Source organism: Anopheles merus, chromosome X (genome assembly GCF_017562075.2).
Source record: "Anopheles merus strain MAF chromosome X, AmerM5.1, whole genome shotgun sequence".
In the NCBI taxonomy this organism is placed as follows: domain Eukaryota; kingdom Metazoa; phylum Arthropoda; class Insecta; order Diptera; family Culicidae; genus Anopheles; species Anopheles merus.
Window position 1 is genome coordinate 522,124 of NC_054081.1, and position 19,574 is coordinate 541,697.

General features: G+C 51.8%; 2 protein-coding genes across 3 annotated transcripts; one reads left to right on the forward strand and one right to left on the reverse strand.

Annotated features, from left to right (window-relative positions):
- Positions 1 to 394: 394 nt before the first annotated feature.
- LOC121589733 (monocarboxylate transporter 12-B) lies at positions 395 to 10,112 on the forward strand. 2 transcript variants are annotated; one of them, XM_041908845.1, is made up of 7 exons: positions 395 to 1,009; positions 4,267 to 4,631; positions 7,192 to 7,311; positions 8,037 to 8,474; positions 8,542 to 8,648; positions 8,747 to 9,575; positions 9,647 to 10,112. In XM_041908845.1, the coding sequence occupies exons 2-7, from the start codon at positions 4,469 to 4,471 to the stop codon at positions 9,808 to 9,810; spliced, it is 1,821 nt and encodes a 606-aa protein (XP_041764779.1). In that variant the 5' UTR covers positions 395 to 1,009; positions 4,267 to 4,468; the 3' UTR covers positions 9,811 to 10,112. The 2 variants fall into 2 exon arrangements, with proteins under 2 accessions (XP_041764779.1, XP_041764788.1); XM_041908854.1 differs by lacking the exon at positions 395 to 1,009 and adding an exon at positions 3,442 to 4,111.
- Positions 10,113 to 10,443: 331 nt separating this feature from the next.
- On the reverse strand, positions 10,444 to 19,292 carry LOC121593311 (SET domain-containing protein SmydA-8). Its single transcript, XM_041915562.1, has 3 exons — positions 16,424 to 19,292; positions 12,216 to 12,683; positions 10,444 to 12,108 (listed from the first exon to the last, which is right to left on the reverse strand). The coding sequence occupies exons 1-3, from the start codon at positions 17,405 to 17,407 to the stop codon at positions 11,992 to 11,994; spliced, it is 1,569 nt and encodes a 522-aa protein (XP_041771496.1). The 5' UTR covers positions 17,408 to 19,292; the 3' UTR covers positions 10,444 to 11,991.
- Positions 19,293 to 19,574: the final 282 nt, after the last annotated feature.

Consider the following 19,574-nt stretch of genomic DNA (forward strand, 5'->3'; position numbering starts at 1 on the left):
CCGAGCCGATCGATTCCCCCTGATATCACGTCAGCCCGAAACGAACGTGCGCCTTGTCATTGTCGCGGTAGTAATAATTCTTCGCGGTAGGTTGTTTTAGTCCGCGTTTGCATCTGTTTATTTATTCGTGTTTTTTTTTGCAACCTCAAACCCCTCCCAATGAAGTCCTAAACACCAACATTTCGAAACAACATATAAATACCGTATCCAGCTGAAAGTCACGCAAGGCAACGCCAAAGCCCCCCTCGTCAAACGGCAAGAACTTATCTTTGAGGCCTTACCCGATTTGCCCACCAGCACGCTGGAATTATGATTTGGGTTGTTTATGTGTCTGTGTGTGTGTGTTTTTTTCTTCTGCCGCAAATACATTTCGGTACGGCGCAACATTGGCCGGGTTTAAGTTATCGCTAGCCTTCGCCGGGAGCGGGTGTTGAATGCGGCTGTGGTTGACAAAACTTTGGGAGCGCGTGATTTTGGAGCGATTGGAGAAAATATAAAATTGAAATAAATATCGTTGGCGAACATTTCCGGCACACCCTGGAATTCGATTCCAGCTCCAATACGACCAAACGGAGTCTACTTCATAACATTTGCTAGGTGTGGGTGTGAGTGTGAGTGTTTTTTTGTGGATCCCGCGTAGTGAGAGCGTATGCGCAAACGCCTGCGCAACACGTGCGCAAGCAGGGGGCCAAAAATAAACGTCCGCTCGAAGACTGACTGCCAGCCACGCGGGTACGCAACAGTTGCTCTTAAGCCGTTCATCCCACTAGAAAATTGGGAGTGTATGTGCCTGTGTGTGTGTGCGTTGTATTAGTGGGAGGAAGAAAACATAGTGCGTTGCAAACACCGTTTCCTCGGGAAGTCTGCAAGGTCCCGTGGTCTAGCCTGCGCAAGCAGTAATCCCGAAAGCAGTGCTTCAAATGTGGCGCCATCAATGAGGGGCAGGTTCTACAGCGAACTAAACCCCGACATCGGTTACCTGTGACACAGGCCGGAAATGTGTCGAATCGTAAGTATATGCATCGACCCCTCCCGCACTCCACACTGCACTGGCGAGCTGATGCGCCTAATCGGTGTCGTAACGGCGAGCGGCAAGATAAGATAAGCGCGAGTGAAAGGGTGAGATTGTGCGAGCGCGAGTACGCGTGAGCCATTTTCGGCGCGTGTTGCATCATCCACCAAACGGTGACCCCGTGCACGTCCGGTCCGTGTGCGAATCAAACATCAATCAAAAGAGTTGTACCGCCAGCGATCAATGTTCCAGCAGCAGACCCAGCAGTCATGGCGCGTCCACGCGTCCTTTCGTGTTGCAGTGCACGACGCGTCCTCCAACTGCGGACGAGGATGTAAACAACCAGCCGCTGGCGCTAAGCCGGAAGCTAGCAGTGACAGATGTAAAGAAGGCACGCGTGACATTCTTTACGATGCTGAGTGTGGCATTAGCGGCTGTTTATCCAGTGCCACACAGTGAGATGCACACATCACATACCTCAGGTCGTAGCAACAGTGTCATCTGGACGGCGACTGACAATGTCGCTGAGTGTCTACCAGCAACAGGTTGGTGTTTGTTCGCAACCGACCGGCAGTTTGCGATTAATGATGGCACTGGTAATGACGTTTTATGGCTAGATTGTACCTGGTAGATGTTTTATCTGCGCCGTTCTTACCCATCCAGATGGCGCTGTAATCGCTGCAGCAATTAGTGGAAGGAAACAGAAACAACGGCGTCTTGTGCGATCTTTTAATACAGTGCAACGTAGTGCAAAAACCAGGACCAACTAAAAAGGGTCTAACAAGGTCAATCAATTCCCCCAGCACCTCCACAACCTCCCCCCACACCTTCTCCACGATGTATGTCGCAGCAAAGAATGTCGTGGCAGAAAGCATCTAATTAAACACCTTCAACCGAAGGCTGGTAGGCCGAGAAACGAGGCCGGCTATGGCAGACACCTACCTATTGACACCTTTTTTTTTTTGAGACAACGGCAGCGGAAAGAAACGTTCGGCTGCGAGCGACCAAAGGGCCAGAATGCAGTCGCGGGCGCTATTTTCAGCAACAAAGCAACCGTGCTGCAGTGGAGGCGAAAAAAAAGAAAAGAAAACCGGCAACAGTTAAGCTCGAACTCGCGCATCGAACCGCTATTTTTACGCATTCTCGATACCGTGCAGGGCCAGAACTAAGACATTGTCCCCACGCGGCCGCCTCGTTGCACTCGGAAACGGGGGAGAGCAGACAGAAAAGAGAGCGAGAGTGAAAGAGAGCGAGAGAGCTGATGCAACAAAAAAACAACAAAAAACGCGCGCTACGTTACTAGTGTCGTTGTTTGCATTACGGTACCGGTAGGCGCGAACAGAACCTGCCACAAAGAGACGCCTCTGACCTGGCGCGTAGAACGGAGACGGGGCCATGAGGGAAGCAGGGGTTGAATGCAGTCGCAGTGAAAGTGTGCAGCGCGTGTTTATATTGAACGTGTGTGTGTGTGTTTGTGTTTTTACTCTCACCCGGTTTTTCTACGTTCTGTCTATGGAGTTTCCGCATCCCGTGCCGTTTTAGAAGGTTGCGGACTGCGGAAGCGAACCCGTCCGAGCGGCAGAAAAATGCAACAAAACAACACCTGCCGACGAGCGCGTGCATGTGTGTGTGTGTGGGAAAGTGCAAACCTCGGCACGATAAGGCGGTTTAGCGGAATGCGCTACTCAAGTAACGACGCAAACAACGGCTCAGGTGTCGCACTTGGGCCCTCCGCCATTGACCGTGCGAATTATGGGCGATCCCTTCAGGGTCCGTACCGGTGCAGAGTGGCCACTCGAACGGTCAACAATGTAGCCTGGCCAACAATGCAGATAAATGCGCGCGGTGCCAGAACGCGCCATAAATCCTGCAGCACGTTCCCGATTGTCCCGGTGCGGTAATCCGTCCCGCTCCGATCAGCGATCGATAAGACGTAGCCCGAACGGATGACGAACGCGGGGCACGATCGGTTCTCGGCGTTCGTGTGCCCGCACCGATCGGCTATCGGGGCGGCGTGTTCGGCAGCATCCTAACGCTGAATGGGGGCCACCGCCGCCATCACAGCGATAACATGATGCGGCAATGGCGGATAGATAATGGCGGGTTCGGTTGCGGACGCGAATACGCGCGCGTCCTGTTCGCAGTCGTCGGTCGGTTCTTCACCCGTGCGGTTCTCGGTGCAGCAGTGGCACTTCAGATCATCTTAGGCAAGTGCTGACAAGTCTCTCTGCTACTAGGTGGCGCCGTTTCTTTGTGCGTGTGGCTGATACAAAACAAAAATAAAGCGAGGGCGATCTTCAATAAACCGCCTTTCTTCTCCCACCATTCCCCCAGTTCAACAATCAATCTTTCAAAAACCCCCCTACCGCTAAAGGAAACGGTTCTTCCCCGGGCTGAGTAACCACTGATGCACTGTGTGCACACATGCACCCTAAGCTAAAAGTTTTTTTTTGTTATTTTGTGTATGTGTGCATGTGTGGTCTGCCGTTCCAGTGGAGTTGTTCTGCCGACTTCTTGCTGCAGGCGCTTGCAACTGTGCCGGCCAAAAAGGGTCCGGATCGGATGCGTTCCATGGGATGCAGGCGGGACGGGAGAGGGCACACTGTTTGTAGATGATTCACTGACCGAGCGGTTATTTGATAGGCCCGTGCCGGTTAGGCGTAAACAAAGGCTGAACGGGCGGACAAAGCAGCTGACGACAGAAGGAACACACAGCGGCTTATCGGATACGCGGTACCAAGTGAACCGGCGCGACAGTGAGGACTGGTACTGGACGGTAATAAGGCTGTTTGCGCGCAGCCCAAGATTCGGGTCGTTCGATGCGGTTGTGCGCGTGTGTGTGTAGGATCCTTCACGCGGCGTTCAGATTGCTGGTAGTTGCTTGGGAACCTTCAGCCCGGTCCGGTGTCCGGTGAAACTATTGACGAGTGTCACAGCGTGTGCCCCCTGATACACCACTATCGCACCACGTGGGCGCGTAATACAGTTCGAGCAAAGCCGAGATAAGGCAAGCAGGGTCGGCAGCCGCTGTGAACTGACTCTGTGTCTGTGTGTGACTCAACGCGGAAGCGATCGCGCTATTGTTTATTTCGGCCCTGTGTACGTCGATAGTGTTCGGTAGTTGGTAGTGCTGGAGCGTGCGTCGATCAGAGACAGTGTGATAGTTTGTCTGTTTGCCTGCGCGTTACTCCATCGCTAGAGAGCTTCCCGATCCCATGTCTTATCGTACGTCCATCGTCTCCCTTTCCGAACAGATGCGTGACATCGACCAGCTAGCCCGCAACGCTACACACCGTAACCTGACGCCACGTGCCTAACGCCAGCAGTGCGGGGGGAAACCTGACGTGACGCAGCAGCTAGAACCCAGGTCCCGCGGACCAGATTTGGCAGAGAACTCCAACCCCCAACCCCCTATTTCCACCCCTCCAATACATATCAAACACACCAGCCGGTGAGATGACGCACGGACCACCGGCAAGCCGCAAGCGGCAGCAGCAGCAGATCGACAGTGACATCGAGCAGAGCGTCACCGAGGTGGACCCGAACGGGTTGCCCACACCGCCGGACGGTGGCTGGGGCTGGATGGTGGTGTTGGCCTCGTTCAGCATTCATATCATCAGTGAGTATCGTTTCCCAAGCAGCAGCCGCAACCTTTGCTACTAATCGTCATCCACGGTCGTCGCGGGCCACGTGGGTTACCAACGGCCACTGCGGCCCAATAACAGATCAATCATGCGCGCTTGTGGCTCGAGTACCCTCCGCACGGGGTGAGCGGGGAGGGAGTGAGATAACACACACACACACACACCTTCGGCAGGTCCACAATGTAATGCATCGGTTGAACGATGATCGATTAACGATAAGCAGCGCAATTGAACTTTCCTCATCGTTTAATCGGAATCTATTGTTTCGATGGCCCCGGGTGGCAGCTATTGGCTATTAGTGGACGAGGGGGACGCCCTAAGTGTTGAAGCTGATGTAGCTTTCGTCAGATAACGGATAGGGCTCTTGTTACATAATTGCCTTTTTTGTGTGGAGCACGAGCTGCTGGTGAACAATTTCGGAAATAAACGTCACTGGTCAATTGCTGTCAACTACAGCAAATGGTAACCAGGGCGGCTGCCAGTAGTTCTGTGGCAACATGTTCCCTAGATATGTGGAGCTTTAACGGTATGTTTGCTTAAGATAGACTGTACTTCAGAAGATTAACGAGCTATCATGACTGTTCGTGTCCTTCGATTCGATACTTAAGATGCTCGTAAAGTCGTTATCGGTTTGAAGATGAAGTTGCCAACCCATTTTATGTAGCGTATGGGGACAGTAGAAATCATTGTTGTTCCAGTGCGTAGTTGAGATGATTTTGGGCAATGCCAATAAGTATTTTCATGACTGTCAGTATTTCTGAGCTTGCATATCAACATAGAAGATTTGGTTGGAACCATTCAAAGTGTACCTTAACATTCATACTTTTAACTGATTTGAGATACTCGACTTGTAGGCAAACGCTGAGACACGCTATCAAATGCTGAAGCCTCAGATATAACCATTAGAACATTTAAAGATCTTTTTTTCGGTAAACGATTGTAATGTTCATTACAACATAACGTATTGATCTCAGTTAGCTTTGTCTTACTTGAATCTTACTTGGATAATGCATGAGACAGTTGCTTTTTGCATTCGTTGAGTCATCAGTTGATCTTTCGCGAATATAACATGCTTTATCGACTCGTGTTATAGATTGTACAGCAGCAAGAATTCTTACAAAGCCGGAATGCACTGCTAAACACCGTCACCGACAGTGCATTAATTCTAGCGTCGATCTTTGTGCGGCCAGCCTCCCTCGGCGACAACAAAGCCCGCGATCGTATACAGGCGCTTGATTAAACCAGTTACCGACATGGCAAAACCCATGATTAACCGTTTCGATCCGTTTTTCCTTTATGCAAGCAGTACTGCATCACCGACAACTGAGAACGCAGCCGATGCCGGTGGTGTTGTTGCGTGCCCTCCAAGGACGAACATTTCTGCGAGCGCGCGAGCGTGGCCATACTAAAGCATGTTCGATTAGCCTGTACGCGATCGGTATGCGGCTGGTGTGGCTAATGTCTGTCCATTGCTTTGGAGCGTAATGATAGCGAAGACAACAACACGATGCCAAGTACAGCATGTTCGCTTTGCGGCTGTAAAGTAAACGTACACAAATTATTAGGTGCCATAGCCTTGACCGGGCTGATGGCGTTGATTTGTTGTTTTGTTTTCCTATTTTTGAATTAAAAACATGCCCGTTGGGCTGGGGTCCATCTGGTGGCTAGACATACGCCGAAACGGCTGATTAAACCAACGATCCTGAACCAATTATTTGCTGTGAATGAGGTTGCTGGACGGAAAGAACACGTGATCGTGGAACACGCGATCCTCGTATCAGAGAGCTTTTCCCCGGGAATTCCTGCCTCTGCACGATTGAGCTTAGCCGCCTATCAATGATTCAGCTGACGAGCGGCGCCTCCTGTTTCTGTGTGCAGCAGGAGTGAACCTGCCCCGGAAACCAATCAAACAATGCAAGCGTCCGATTGCCCAATACAACGGTGCAAAGCGCAGACGGCAGAAACATTTGTAAACATACATTCATACACACAAAGGCGCAGCTTGACAACGTAAACCAGACGCCGATTGCATCGATATGTTTTACTGCTTCACCTTGCGCGAGCGCGCCGGGCCATGACACTTCTCGCACTGGCCGTGCTGCTGATAGTGCGCCCCCGGGGCGGATGACCCGGGTTAAAGGAGAGGGCGCGAAAGATTAGCCGCAAGGTGAGGGAAAAACAACAACCTCGGTCCCCGGGGTGCAGTCAACCACGGTCAGCGCAAACGCACGCTAGCGCGAGATTATCAACCGATGGCCGATGGTTTCGAGCGGTTGCGTTTGCGTCGCTATCAAGATCAGGGTGCGAGCGGCCCCCGAGCAAAACGAAAAGTGTCTTCCGGGGACGGGCTTTTGCCAAACTGCTATCTTGCCGGGCTGAAATTGTCCGCTCTAATATATGCAATCACGTATCAGCAATCATTAGCGGGATCAGTGAATGTAGCGGTAGAGCGGACGCGCAGCAATATTCCAAACTATACACGTTCTGTGGCTCGGCTCGAAACTAACCAAGCGTTTGTCTTATCTCAACACACAGCCGACGGTTTGACATACTCGTTCGGTATTTTCTACTCCGAGTTCCTGACGTACTTCAACGAAGGTAAAGGCTACACGGCCTGGATCGCATCGATCCTTGTAGGTGTTACACTATGCTCCGGTAAGTTCCTCGCCAACAGCTCGGCACTTTTTCATTGTACTCTTATATTTAACTTCCTTTCTTCTTATTTTTCTTCCTGTTCTTTCTTTTCTTTTGTTTTCTTTTTCTTGTTCTTTTGTTTCTTTTTCCCTTTCTTCTTTTTTCCTTTCCTTTATTCTGCTCCTTGTTCTTTTTCTATTCTTCCTTATATTCTTCATTCCTTTCCTTTTTCTTATTCCTCTCTTTTTACTAATCTCATTTTTACTTCAACTGTTGTCCCTTTTCTTCATTTTCTTATTTATTCTACTTCTTCTTCTTCTACTTCTTCTTCTTCTTCTTCTTCTTCTTCTTCTTCTTCTTCTTATTCTTCTTATTCTTATTCTTCTTCTTCTTCTTCCTTTTCTTTTTCTTCTTCTTCGTCCTCCTTTGTCTGTTTTCTTTCGTTTTCCTCATCTGTTTTCTTTATTCTTCTGGCTTTTGTTTTTTCCTCTTCTTGTTACTTCTTTTGGTACTTTTACTTTATCTTTTTCTTCTTCATCTTCCTATTATTCTTCATCACTTCATTTTCCTCCTATTATTTTCCCCTTGTTTCTACTTCTTCTTTTTTCCTGTTTCTGTTCTTTTTCTTTTCCTCTTCGTCTTCTTCTTCTTCTTCCTCTTCCTCTTCTACTTGTTTTTCTTTTCCTTCTTCCTCCACCCTGTCGTATTTTTCTTCTTCTTCCTGTACCCCGCATCAACCGGACCAGGACCCATTTCGTCATCGCTGGTCAACCGGTACGGTTGCCGGGCGGTCACGATTGCCGGTGCACTGCTCGCTAGTGCCTCGCTCGCGGTCAGCATGTACGCGACCAGCGTGTTTATGCTGTTCATCACGATCGGCGTCGGCACCGGGCTCGGGCTAGGACTGATCTACCTGCCCGCGATCGTGAGCGTCACGATGTACTTCGAAAGACTGAGATCCCTGGCGACCGGCATCGCGGTGTGCGGTTCCGGCCTGGGGACGTCGATCTTCGCCCCGCTGACCGAGGCGCTGATCAAGAAATTCCAATGGCAGGGCGCACTGCTGGCGATCGCCGGCATCGTGCTGATCTGCGTCCTGTTCGGGCTGATGTTCCGGCCGCTGGTGCACGAACCGGCCAGCCCCGGAAAGGAGCTCCAGGAGCTTCCGCAACATTCCAGCACCGGTAAGTACGCGCGCGGCAGGTGCTAGCAGCTGAACTAGCTTTAAACCACGCAATGTTTGCCCGACAGATCCAAGCACCGCCATGAAGCCGACCACGGGCAACGCTAACGAGAGCAGCCTGAAACGCTCCAACAGCCACAGTCATGTCGATGCACCGAAAATAGATCTCAATGCGGTACGTAAACTTCCGTTTCGCTGGGCTAGTGCAGCATCACGCCCGCTGCTCTGTCTTAATCTGCTCCCATGCACCACCATTCCGAACTCCCATTGCAGAACGGACACTCGGCAAGTGGCCACAACCTGGACAAGCACACGCGCACCACCCCGGGCGAGGATGCGAAACGGCTCGGTCTCAGCCAGCCCCTCCTCACGGCACCGGACAGTGTTCAGCCAGTGCCGCTGAAGCGCACCGAGAGCGGCACCATGTACCGCAAGGACGCACTCTACACCGGCTCCGTGCACAACATCGCCTCTCGCCACGCCTCCCAAGCGAACCTGTCCATCTACGAGAAGGGCAGCTACGGATCGGTCCAGGGCAACGGGCTGCACCGGCCGCCGGCCGAACCGGACGCCCCGGAGCGCTGCCTCGGGTGCATACCGTGCTCGCGCGAAACCTGCGACACCTTCCACGAGATGATGAACTTCTCCATCCTGAAAGATCCGATCTTCATCATCTTTACCGTGTCGAACTTCCTGACCAGCGTCGGGTTTAACGTGCCGTACGTGTACCTGGCCGCCCAGGCCCAGGTGCTCGGCATCGGGTCGAAGGACGCGAGCTATCTGCTCGGCATCATCGGCATCGCCAACACGATCGGGCGCATCGTGCTCGGCTACCTGTCCGACAAGCCGTGGGTGAACCGGCTGGCCGTGTACAACTGCTCGCTGGCGGTGTGCGGCATTGCGACCGCCCTGTCGGTGCTGTGCGTGGACTTTTACTGGCTCGGCGTGTACTCGGCGGTGTACGGCTTCACGATCGGTGCGTACGTTGGGCTGACGTCCGTCATTCTGGTCGACCTGCTCGGGCTGGAGAAGCTGACGAACGCGTTCGGGCTGCTGCTGCTCTTCCAGGGCATTGCCTCGTTCGTGGGGCCACCGATCGCGGGTAAGCAATGGGGCGGGAGATTCTTCCTTTGAAACAAACCGAAGTGCTCATCGCAATGTGCTCATTCGCAGGCTGGCTGTACGACTACACACTCTCCTACGGTCCCGGATTCATCATGGCCGGCACGACGATCGCCATCAGTGGTGCGATGCTGTTCGCCATCCCGTCCCTGCAGCGATATCTGGCCCGGCGACGATCCGCCGCCGGTGCCACGGTGGCCATTCCGTTAGAGTAGACGCACCGCGAGCCCTGTTACGGTGTCCTGCCCGATTTTGCTCATAGCCTCCGGCAGGGCACGGCGGATGGAAGTAGTTTGTTTTTCTTACCTCATTTACTACCGCGTGCCGAATAGAGCTTAAGGTCGCGAGTCGTAGCAGCTTAAGCTAGAGACGCTCAAGAGCGAAGCGCGTGCGGGAGGCAACACAGCCATTATCGCGCAGTTTTGATTACTATTTGTAAGAACAGTTTTTGTTTCCGTTTTTTTTTCGTCTTTTGTCTTGGCTTTTGTTCGAAATAAATTTACTTTCTACTATCAAATATGTGTGTTGGTATTCATTTGAAACTGTGTCGTTAGTTTAAAATCGTAATCAAGAGATAAATACTCTACGTAACGTATCTAGGTCACAGCGCCTAAAACGTATGCAATGTTTCGTCATCGACCGAAAGCGTGAAGGGAAAACAAAGTACAAAATCACTTAGCTTTCGGATGCCCTCTGGTGACAAATTTGTTGCAACAATGAATCATAAGCTTACCGCGTCGTTTCTTTCGTTTAAATGCAAACCGATCCACTCCGATCATGTGCCTTAATATTTTAAGACGCTCGGCTAGACAAGGAGCGAAACCCCGATATGGGCGGTAGGCAAAAGGTAGTGTTGAACTTGCTTCGATTTTATTAGGATCGCTCGATACAAGGTGGCACCGAATGCGGAATGCAAAACGGTGCAAATGTAACACGTAGTTGTAGACGGATTGGAGATGTTGTGGGAGACGTGAAAGAGTACAAATTTTAAGGGAGAGGAGCGCAGGGAGCCAAACATCGAACAACTCTGAGCGGAAGAACTCGAGCCGGTTCGTCGCTCACACCCTGCCCTAGGATTATTATTTTCATATTTATTTGTTTTCTTTGCTGATGTTTGGAGCAAGTACGATTTAAAAAAAAACGGCTGAAGAAAGAGGTTTATCAATCTTTATAGAGCAAACACGGTTGGACACGCACCCACGTGCAACAGCGGAGAGTAGTGTGGCGACTGCACGCCGCTCCAGCCTCCCGCTAGTTCACGGGGAGGGCAATGTTCTGTGCAACGGTGTGTGTATCAATTGAGCAATGGTGCAAATGGTCCGTAAACAGGAGAGAAGTAGAACTGTGTATATAAATATATATGTGTATATTCGAGACAGGACGTGGTTCTAAAGTGAGCGCTTTGTTAGAAGATCACAAACCAGACCAATCAGGAAGGTGCAGGTGAGCCAGATTGCATACCCCGAGGGCGAAGTTGTGCACATAGCCGACCGATAATAACCTAAATCGCCTGTAAGGTATGCAATCCACTAGTCAAAGGCAACCTTTTTGATGGGGTATCATGTCACGGCTGACTTGTTCGCTTCCAACAGGGCAGTTTTGCTTTGAGTTTTGTATTCCTGTGAGCAATAGCGATGCAAGCGATACAAATCGAAATGGATAAAAATAGGTCCGTTTGATCAGCTGTAACATTCACTCGGAACGTTGGTTAGGTTTCTGCTTCTGTAACCATTTCTACCCTCGCTTTGTTCTCTCCTCAATTCTCACTCTTCACACTGCCAGTGCGCTTTAAGTGTATATGTTGAAACCCACACGTTTAAATCACAAACAACGGTGCAACATCACCACCCACGGGATTCCTCCCAAACAGTGTACCCGTTTGTGGGGAGTTAACTGCTTTCGGTTTTTTTCTCACCTTTTCTACTTCTCTTTAGTATCTTTTTCCCCTCTCTCTCTCTCTCTCTCTCTCTCTCTCTCTCTTCTTTCTTTTCTCCCTGCTTCTCTACTTCTTTTTCTCTCTCTTTGAATATTTTCTGTCCCTATCTTTTCTATCTTTTTCTCTATCCTCTTAGATTCATCTCTACTCCCTAAATTCTCACGGTCTCACTCACGGTTAAGCTTGATTTGTTCTTCTACTTCCGCGTGCGGCTAGCACGAACCTCCAAAATGGAAGTAGCCGCGCACCGCACCGCTTCCTCTAGTGCCGTGAAAAACAAGTGAAAAATAACACACACACAAACACACACACACACACAAGTGTTGTCGCGAGGTGTCGATATGTTTTTGTACAAGAGCGTTAGAGCCTGTGTTTGCTTTTGCTATCGGTTTGCCGTGCTCGCCGTCTACAGCATGGCGCTCACCGGCGTCCGCTGGTCTCCAATAGTCATTCGCAGTGCTCACTCGATCCCGTATGTCACAACCAGTTGCTGCAGGTCCCGCGGTCGGTTGCCGCTCGGTTTCAGTATCTGCCAGGCGGTACGCAGCTGGTCCAGATTGGACGTCTCCGTTGCGATCTGGGGAAGCAAATGAGTGAGAGAAGAAAACAACAAAAAATACAGTGAGGCCGTCAGTCAACACGGATATGACGCAAGAGGGCCGTACTGGTACTCCCTCGACTTACTTCAGATTCGTTCAGCAGCTGGGCGATTGTGACGCGCGTCACGAACAGCTCGTAGCACAGCACACCCTTGACGAAGCACTCGCCGTAGTTGAGCCGCTGCAGGATGTCCAGTATCTCCAGGCAGTACTTTTCCTTCTCGCGCAGCTCGACCAGCGGCCGGTCGGACTGTATCTTCTTGATCGCCTGCAGCTTCAGCTCGACCGTGAACTGGTTCGTGGGCAGCAGGAACTTCACGATGTGATCGTTCAGGTAGTCGATGATGTGGCTCGCCTCCCGCTTGATCGCGTTGTTCATGATCATGCGGCTCGCAATCTCCTGGATCTTGCTCGCCTTAATGTTGTCCATCTTGAGGCTGCAGCGGTCGCACCGCCACACGGACGATATCTTGAGCGGGTTGACCGGGAGCAGGCGACCCTCGGGGCAGCTTTCCCGGACGCACTTGAGCGCACCAAGGTACGTGCCGAATTCCTGAAAGGAGTACAGAAAAATAGTGGAGGGTTACATTCAAGGTTGTTTTATCTCCTTGAAATAGTGGAAAGAAGCTGTTGAAAGTGTCTGAAAGAACGTTAGCGAACTTTGAAGTTAGGGAAAGTCCTCTAGGCTCCAAATATATTCTTAGGATAAAATGTATACAACAGGACATAATGAGTTGAATTAGAAGAAGCTTCGGCCTGGTTTGGAATGTCCAGGAATAGCAGTACTTAGGCTATATTTTTGTTCCATTTACTTGAACCATTATTTTGAGAAACTTGCCGAATTAGACACAGGAATGTTTTTTTGCAACCATGATTTACCATGCATCAGAGGGGAAGCTATTCATCTCGAGGCCCTAAGCGGAGGGTCAAGAGATAGAGCCCACAGCTATGCCCCAAAATGTACGCAAATCATGTACGAAGTTCTTCAAAGTCAGCAGCATGTTTGATTGCTAGGAACACGACAAATTCTGTTCAAGAACAATAATAAAACACACTAACTACAAATAAACGCATGCCATGTGAAACTTGTCCTTGGGATCCTCTTTAAACAGGGTCGCAGAAATTCTTCTCTGCCATTTTCCCTTAAAATTGTCCAAGAAATCAGAAACGAGTTTACAATATTGGGTCCTAGAAAAATAATTTTTCAAATCGGAAAGTCCAGTTCTTCCTTAATTAGCCAAGGTCTCAAAAGGTGAGCAAAGAAACCCAAAATTATCAATCACCCAGAGCACAAGCCCACTCTAACTGCACTAATAATATCAGCTGAGAGAGAGTCCTTCAACCAATGGCACCCAACTTCCCGTGCCGGTAGGTAAGCATTTAAAGTATCGCGTGCACTAGACGTAAACTTTCCAACCAGGAGCCAACCCTGGGAGAATATCGTGTCCGGGCACCATTTCAGACCGTAGCTAGCGTGTGAAGTGGAGCGACCGGCAGGAAACAATGCCCCGCGTGCCCACGTGTGCTGGCGGATAATGGTGACAGAAACTCCACAGAGACCTCCTGTTCCACTGGCCGAGCGTCACAACTAACGCCAAACACCCATAAACACGACAACCCGCGGAGTGGTTCCCGCTAATGACGCCGATCGGGCTGCTGCTCAACACGCCCCAGTTATGCCCCCGATGGGTGGGCAATAAACATCACTTACTGACAATAAAAGTCGGGGGCACGTTTCTGCTCCGGCAGCTTTCCATTTCTCGTTTCCGAGCTAACTATTTCTGTTTCGTTGTGCAAGGTTTTGGAGTGCTTCCACCTACATTCAACGTTTTAAAAAATTCGAAGGTTAGACGCTGCTTTCCAGTTTTGCTAGCTCAAAAGCGTCACCCTCTGCAGCAGTTGGTGTGCTGTGTACATCCAGCCGAGTCATAAAATTTGCATAGAAAATTCATTCCAGGCTTAAAAATTCTCAACATAACATGTTTTTTCTTGGAAAACCGACTCGAACGCTACCGGCTGGATAATTGAAGCTCTGCAGCCACGTCCGTTGCGGCCTTTTGCGCTCGCCTTAGGACGCAGCAATTCGCTCTCATATCTAAGCTGAAAACTTTTCCAACACTAAGCAGCGACTGCAATCGAACCATGCCAGAGCCAAGGGCCGCCATGCCAATGAATATTCATGATTTAAAATACCGCAGTACCGACGTTGAGACCGGGACGAGTTTAAATGCGAAAAGTGACCGCGTTTGTTGGCGCGTTTCTCCCCCCACACCGATCAATCCTGCATTAGCAGGCAATGGCGATCCACCCAGTCGCTGAAAAAAGAAACCAAAACCTCCGCCAATTATGCAACAAGCCGCCCGCCCTCCGCTAGATGGAGGTGCAATTATTAAACTGACACCACAAATCAATCAATCAAATGCGCATCGTTTCGCACCGCCGTAGAAACGCGCAAAACGGAAAAGCAAACGAAAGGAAACCCTCCCGCCCGGGGGAGCGACAACCGATTCCGTGCCAAGAGCGGTGCTCAAAAAGCGTCTCACTCACAACCGGAAAAAAAGGCAAACAAAATATTCGCCCCCAAAAAGGTCACCGGACCGCGCGGCGCACCAGAAAGGTGATTGATTCGGACTTGAAAGGTAAGAAATGTTGTCTGCGAAAACGACAAACCGGGCTGCCAAAATAGTCATTGCAAGCTGGTAGCGAAAGATTAGGTAACGCGCGCGCACCAACAGCTGTCATCCGTTCCGGACGCGCCATTGCGTCAGTGCGGGCTGCCGAGCCGAGATCCTGTCGCGAGGCAGCAACGGCACGGCGGACTAGCTTACAACTCCACCAAAATATAAATATATTTTAAATGTACTCCCGCACCCAAACATTAGAGTGTAATCGCCACCTGAGGATCGTGCAGTGATCGGTACAACCCCCGCCCCAAAAAGCCGCCTCCATTGCACGTGCAAGTGGATACACTTAGCTGTCACAACCGTAACAGCCAATAACGGACGCAGCCAAACGGGCGCAGCCAGCCCAGGTGCGGCAGTATGGAATTAAAACACTCTCAGCTGACCACTGACATGCAATTAAATTTACCATTTGTCGCACATTAGCGCGGTTGACAACCTCTTTTTTTGTGTTAAAAGATCGTGTCCCTTCCCCTTCCCCACGCACCTTGTCCGGCATTGACAAACGATTGAGATGGCATTTTATTTTAAATGTTCATACCTCCCACTTCGCAATGTCTAGAATCCCCTTCTTGCCAGAAATCAATTCTGCTTAGGCCGTCCCATATGGGAAATGGTCCGAAAATATGGACGTGTGAACTTCGACAACGGCCGGCTCTCTCTCTCTCTCTCTCTCTCTCTCTCTCTCTCACACACACACACACACACACCACCCATGTCGTGGTGTATGCAACAACACCTTGTTTGTTTTTTTTTTGTTTTTGGTTTGGCGTTTTTTTAACGCTTCTCCTCCCCGCAAAAAAAACCGAACATCGGTGGTCCAAAAATAACGACCCCGATATGAAGGCAATGTAATGTGCCAACCAGGGACAACGACACACACACACACACATACACACAAACACACATAAACTCCCACGGAAAACATGCGCCTCAAAATAGTCGCTTATGCTGCTAAAGACAGCAAACAAGCTACTCATACTACTCCTCCACGTGGCACTCCTCCACGGCAAGGTGTGTGTGTGCTTGGCGTCCTGTTTGCGCTGTCTCTCTGTCTCTCTCCCCAAATCAATCTCTCGTATGCACAAATGCTGCATTAGTGCTGCACATTTGCTGCCGAGTAGAAGGTGATGGTGCACATGTGACATAATTTATTAGCGGACATGCGGGACTGCAGCGTCTCTTTTGGCTGCATCATGTCTGAAGGGGCACCACCGAAGAGGCGGGGGACACCACCAGCAGTCCATAGACGCGGGCGTTGGCATCGAATTACGACGAACGAGTGAGCTGCCCGAAGTATAAATAACGAATCATCTGGTGCGGTGTGAATGACTGTGTGTGTGTGTGTGTTGGACACGAGATTTTGCCGTCTGTCGCGGAACCCGCTGGCCCCCTGTTTGACACCGAGGGCGAAGATGATGCTGGGGTTTATATATAGCCGGGGAAAAGCGCGCAGCACCAGTGCACCGGGCACGGATCGGACGGGTCGCGCACCCGTCCCGGGCTCGAGGTTGATCGAGGCGCGCACATGGCTGATCGTTGGCACCGAGTTGCTTGCTGGAAGATGCGCGGATGCGAAAGTGCGCTGCGGAAGCGAAGAGTGAACACTCACCGTCGGGTCCTTGCACCGGTCGCAGCAGCAGAGAAAGTTCTTCGAGAAGCACAGATGGATGATGCGGTGCTGGCTGCCCCACAGGATCTTCGAGTAGTTGTTCATGATCTGCTCGCCCTTCTTGATCGGGCGGGACGCGTGCACCCGCATGCGCAGCTCGCCGTCGAACACGTACCGCACGTTCGGCCGGCAGCAGTGGTTCATCAGCGCCCCCAGTATGTACAGCCCCCGCAGGATGATCTCGTGCTGGTTGTTCTCCTCGTCCGCCACGATGCGGCTCGTCTCGAACGCGTTCGTGTTGAGGATGTTCACGACCTGGCGCAGGTAGCGGACGGCCGGCCCCTCGCCGTCCAGGTTCCAGAAGTACCCGTCCTTCAGCAGCCGCTCGATCTCGGTCGTCATCTCCTTGCGCGGCGGGTGGCCCTCCATCTGCAGCACGATCGAGCGGTCGCGCTCGCTCAGCAGAAAGCCGCGGATCGAGGTGAGCGCGTACAGGATGTTCTTCGAGTAGCGGCCCGCATCCTTCGGCTGCCAGCTCTGTATCAGTGCGCATTCGGCGGCGTGCGGCGAGCTCGCCCCGACCGAGTAGTCGCACCGGGAGCAGATGGGCAACCGGCAGCCGCCGGTGCAGAGCTGCAGCCGGCGCAGAATGCTGCAGCAGCTGGCGCAGAAGATCACCTCGTAGTTGTTGACGCGCGGCCCCACCAGGACCGGACGGTCGACAAACACCAGCTCGTTGACTGCGATGTCACGGGTGGCCACCAGACCGCGGCCGTACCCCTCGAAGGTGGCAATGTCCCACGGGGGCTCACCCGGCGGCACCAGCTCGCCCAGGTAGGCGAGCAGCTCCTGCTTGAAGGAGGCGATGCGCTCCGGAAGCGACAGATCGACTGTCGGCACCTCCGGTAGCTCCGGCACGGGCGGAACATTGGCTGCCTCGGCCGCACCGGTCGCACCATTACCGTTCTCTCCTGCCGCAGCCATCCTTACCACTGTTAAACCTCTAGCAAAGTGTTTCAGACTCTACCTATTCTGCACTACAACTACACTTTCCCGCCCGGACACTAGCCTTTACTTCTTGCAGCACACGTGTTTACCCTTGCTCGCTTTGTTTGGTACTTTCTTGCATATCACAAAAACGTGTACTTTTGAATCTAAATTCTGGGCCCCTTCTTCCCTTCCTTCCTTTCCTCACTGCCTGATCCCCTGTATTTTCGTTCCGACGTTCACTCGCCTGCCTTCTCGAGCTCGAGCAGCAACCAACGCCAGCACTAGTCGGCACGACGGCCGAGCACGAACTGCTGGCTGTTCGCGCGCAACCTGAACAGTGCCGTCGGTACCGGCTGCGCCATCACACGGTGTCCATCCGCAGCGTAGCGCGCGCGCTTCGGAGCTTGTGAACGAGCGATCGGGGATCGGGGATCGGCTCAGCTCAGCTCATCTCACGCGGATGCGGTACAGATTGTTCACTTGCGAGACGCTGTCGCCTGATAACGCCTCTTGAGTCTCTGCCGCCTCGTTCACCTTACACCTGCACGCCCCACTGGACTGGTCACACTCTCACTGTCGCTCCCTCCTCTCTCTCTCTTTCCTCGTACGCTGACGGTTGAGTTGTGTTTTTTGTGTCTCACTTTCTGATACAGTTTGACATTGAGTTGTTCTTTTACGTGAACGGTATTTGTTTGGTTCTCTTTGCCTTTTGCCTTACCGTGTTCAATGAAAGGCGGACCGGGGGACGGACGGGGAGATAGATTGTCATGTTACGCGTACGCGTTGCATTTGCTGCCCACAATGGCACGCTGTTAACGAGCGTCCTCCCATTCCAACGTCGACGATACGTCTCAATACACCACACTGTTGCGCCAACCGTAGCACTGTCTCGCTCTTTCTCTCTCTTTCTCTTTCGTCCTGCACGTTCGCTCTCGCTCTCTAGTGTTTTTGGCGTGGAGACGCCGTTCCAGGAAGGTTAGGTGCGCTACTACTTCGGGCAGGCGACGACACGCATACGCACCAGCCTGTCTGTGACAGTGTTCGCGGGCTTGCCTACCTTTCAGGCGCACGCTGCCGCAGTGGTCACTAGCACCAGAGATACCGCAGCAGCAGCTGCTGCAAACTGGAAAACAGGTGGTTGTGTGACCTTCGGTGCAAACGCACGCACCACTACCACACGGCCGTCACGGGAAGGCTGTTCAAACCCGCGAGTGGACAGCAGCTTGGAACACAGCACACTCACACGCACACATACTGTACACTAAATGGTTTTTTTTTGGGTTGATGGGGTGGGAGTAGTGGACCATGGGAAGTGGGTGCTGGAAGGCGGAACTGTGCGGAGAAACCCCACACTCGAACGTGCTAAAAGGGCGCCGCTTGAGATACGGGCGGCTCACCTGGACCGTCCGTCCATCGTCGGCCGTGTGCGATTTTGGAATGGCATCGACACGCACACTCGAGATAAACCGTACCTTCCCATTGGCCCCAATGGCTTTCCTGGACGGACGGAAGAGCCGAGAAGGGCGCGAGGAGCTTGGAAAGGGATCTGCATAGGGAGTCAGGGGCCGCGAGTGGAAGGACAGCATTCGTGTACATTATTTTTCGTCGTCCTATCGCATCCTCTCTCGTCGCAGTTCTGCTCTTTTTTTCTTTTGCATTGTTGTTGTTGTTGTTCCCTCGCTTGTTTCCCTGTGCTCGCTCACGCCTCTCTCCTGCGCTCTGTTGTGGCTCCTCTGCATAGTCCTAGTTTGCGTGTGTGTGTGTGTGCGTATCACCAGTAAGCGTAAAAAGGATATACTGCGGAGGAGGCACACTTGAATAGTTTCAATACTTCCGCACCTCTCACCGAACTTCTTGGCGTGAGTTGGAGAGGTGAGCAGAATGTACTGCCAGTGGAAAGATTCAAATTGAAGAGATATTACCAAGCTTGATGGAGTCCCTTTTTTGTGGCTGTGAACATCTTCCAAGCGTGTTATCCCGTTCCGATATCCTGACAGAGCGGAGAGCTCACATCTTTTGCGAAGTATGCGGCACTATACCAAAACAAACGAGCGCGCGGGAGAGCAGCGTATGATAAGCAGCGGTTTCGGGAGATTGCGAGAGCCACCGGAGGCACAACCTCTGTACAGAGTGCTAGTGCGAGTCCTGCCCAGCGGGCGAA

What these genes read in the sequence shown, in the direction of transcription:
- LOC121589733 (XM_041908845.1), top strand. Translation starts at nt 4,469, where the DNA reads ATGACGCACGGACCACCGGCAAGCCGCAAGCGGCAGCAGCAGCAGATC. An exon ending in TCCGCAACATTCCAGCACCG is followed by an intron (nt 8,475 to 8,541) that starts GTAAGTACGCGC and finishes TTTGCCCGACAG; the next exon opens with ATCCAAGCACCGCCATGAAG. An exon ending in CGTGGGGCCACCGATCGCGG is followed by an intron (nt 9,576 to 9,646) that starts GTAAGCAATGGG and finishes GCTCATTCGCAG; the next exon opens with GCTGGCTGTACGACTACACA.
- LOC121593311 (XM_041915562.1), bottom strand. Translation starts at nt 17,407, where the DNA reads ATGGCTGCGGCAGGAGAGAACGGTAATGGTGCGACCGGTGCGGCCGAG. An exon ending in ACCGGTGCAAGGACCCGACG is followed by an intron (nt 12,684 to 16,423) that starts GTGAGTGTTCAC and finishes TACTCCTTTCAG; the next exon opens with GAATTCGGCACGTACCTTGG. An exon ending in AGCTGCTGAACGAATCTGAA is followed by an intron (nt 12,109 to 12,215) that starts GTAAGTCGAGGG and finishes TTGCTTCCCCAG; the next exon opens with ATCGCAACGGAGACGTCCAA.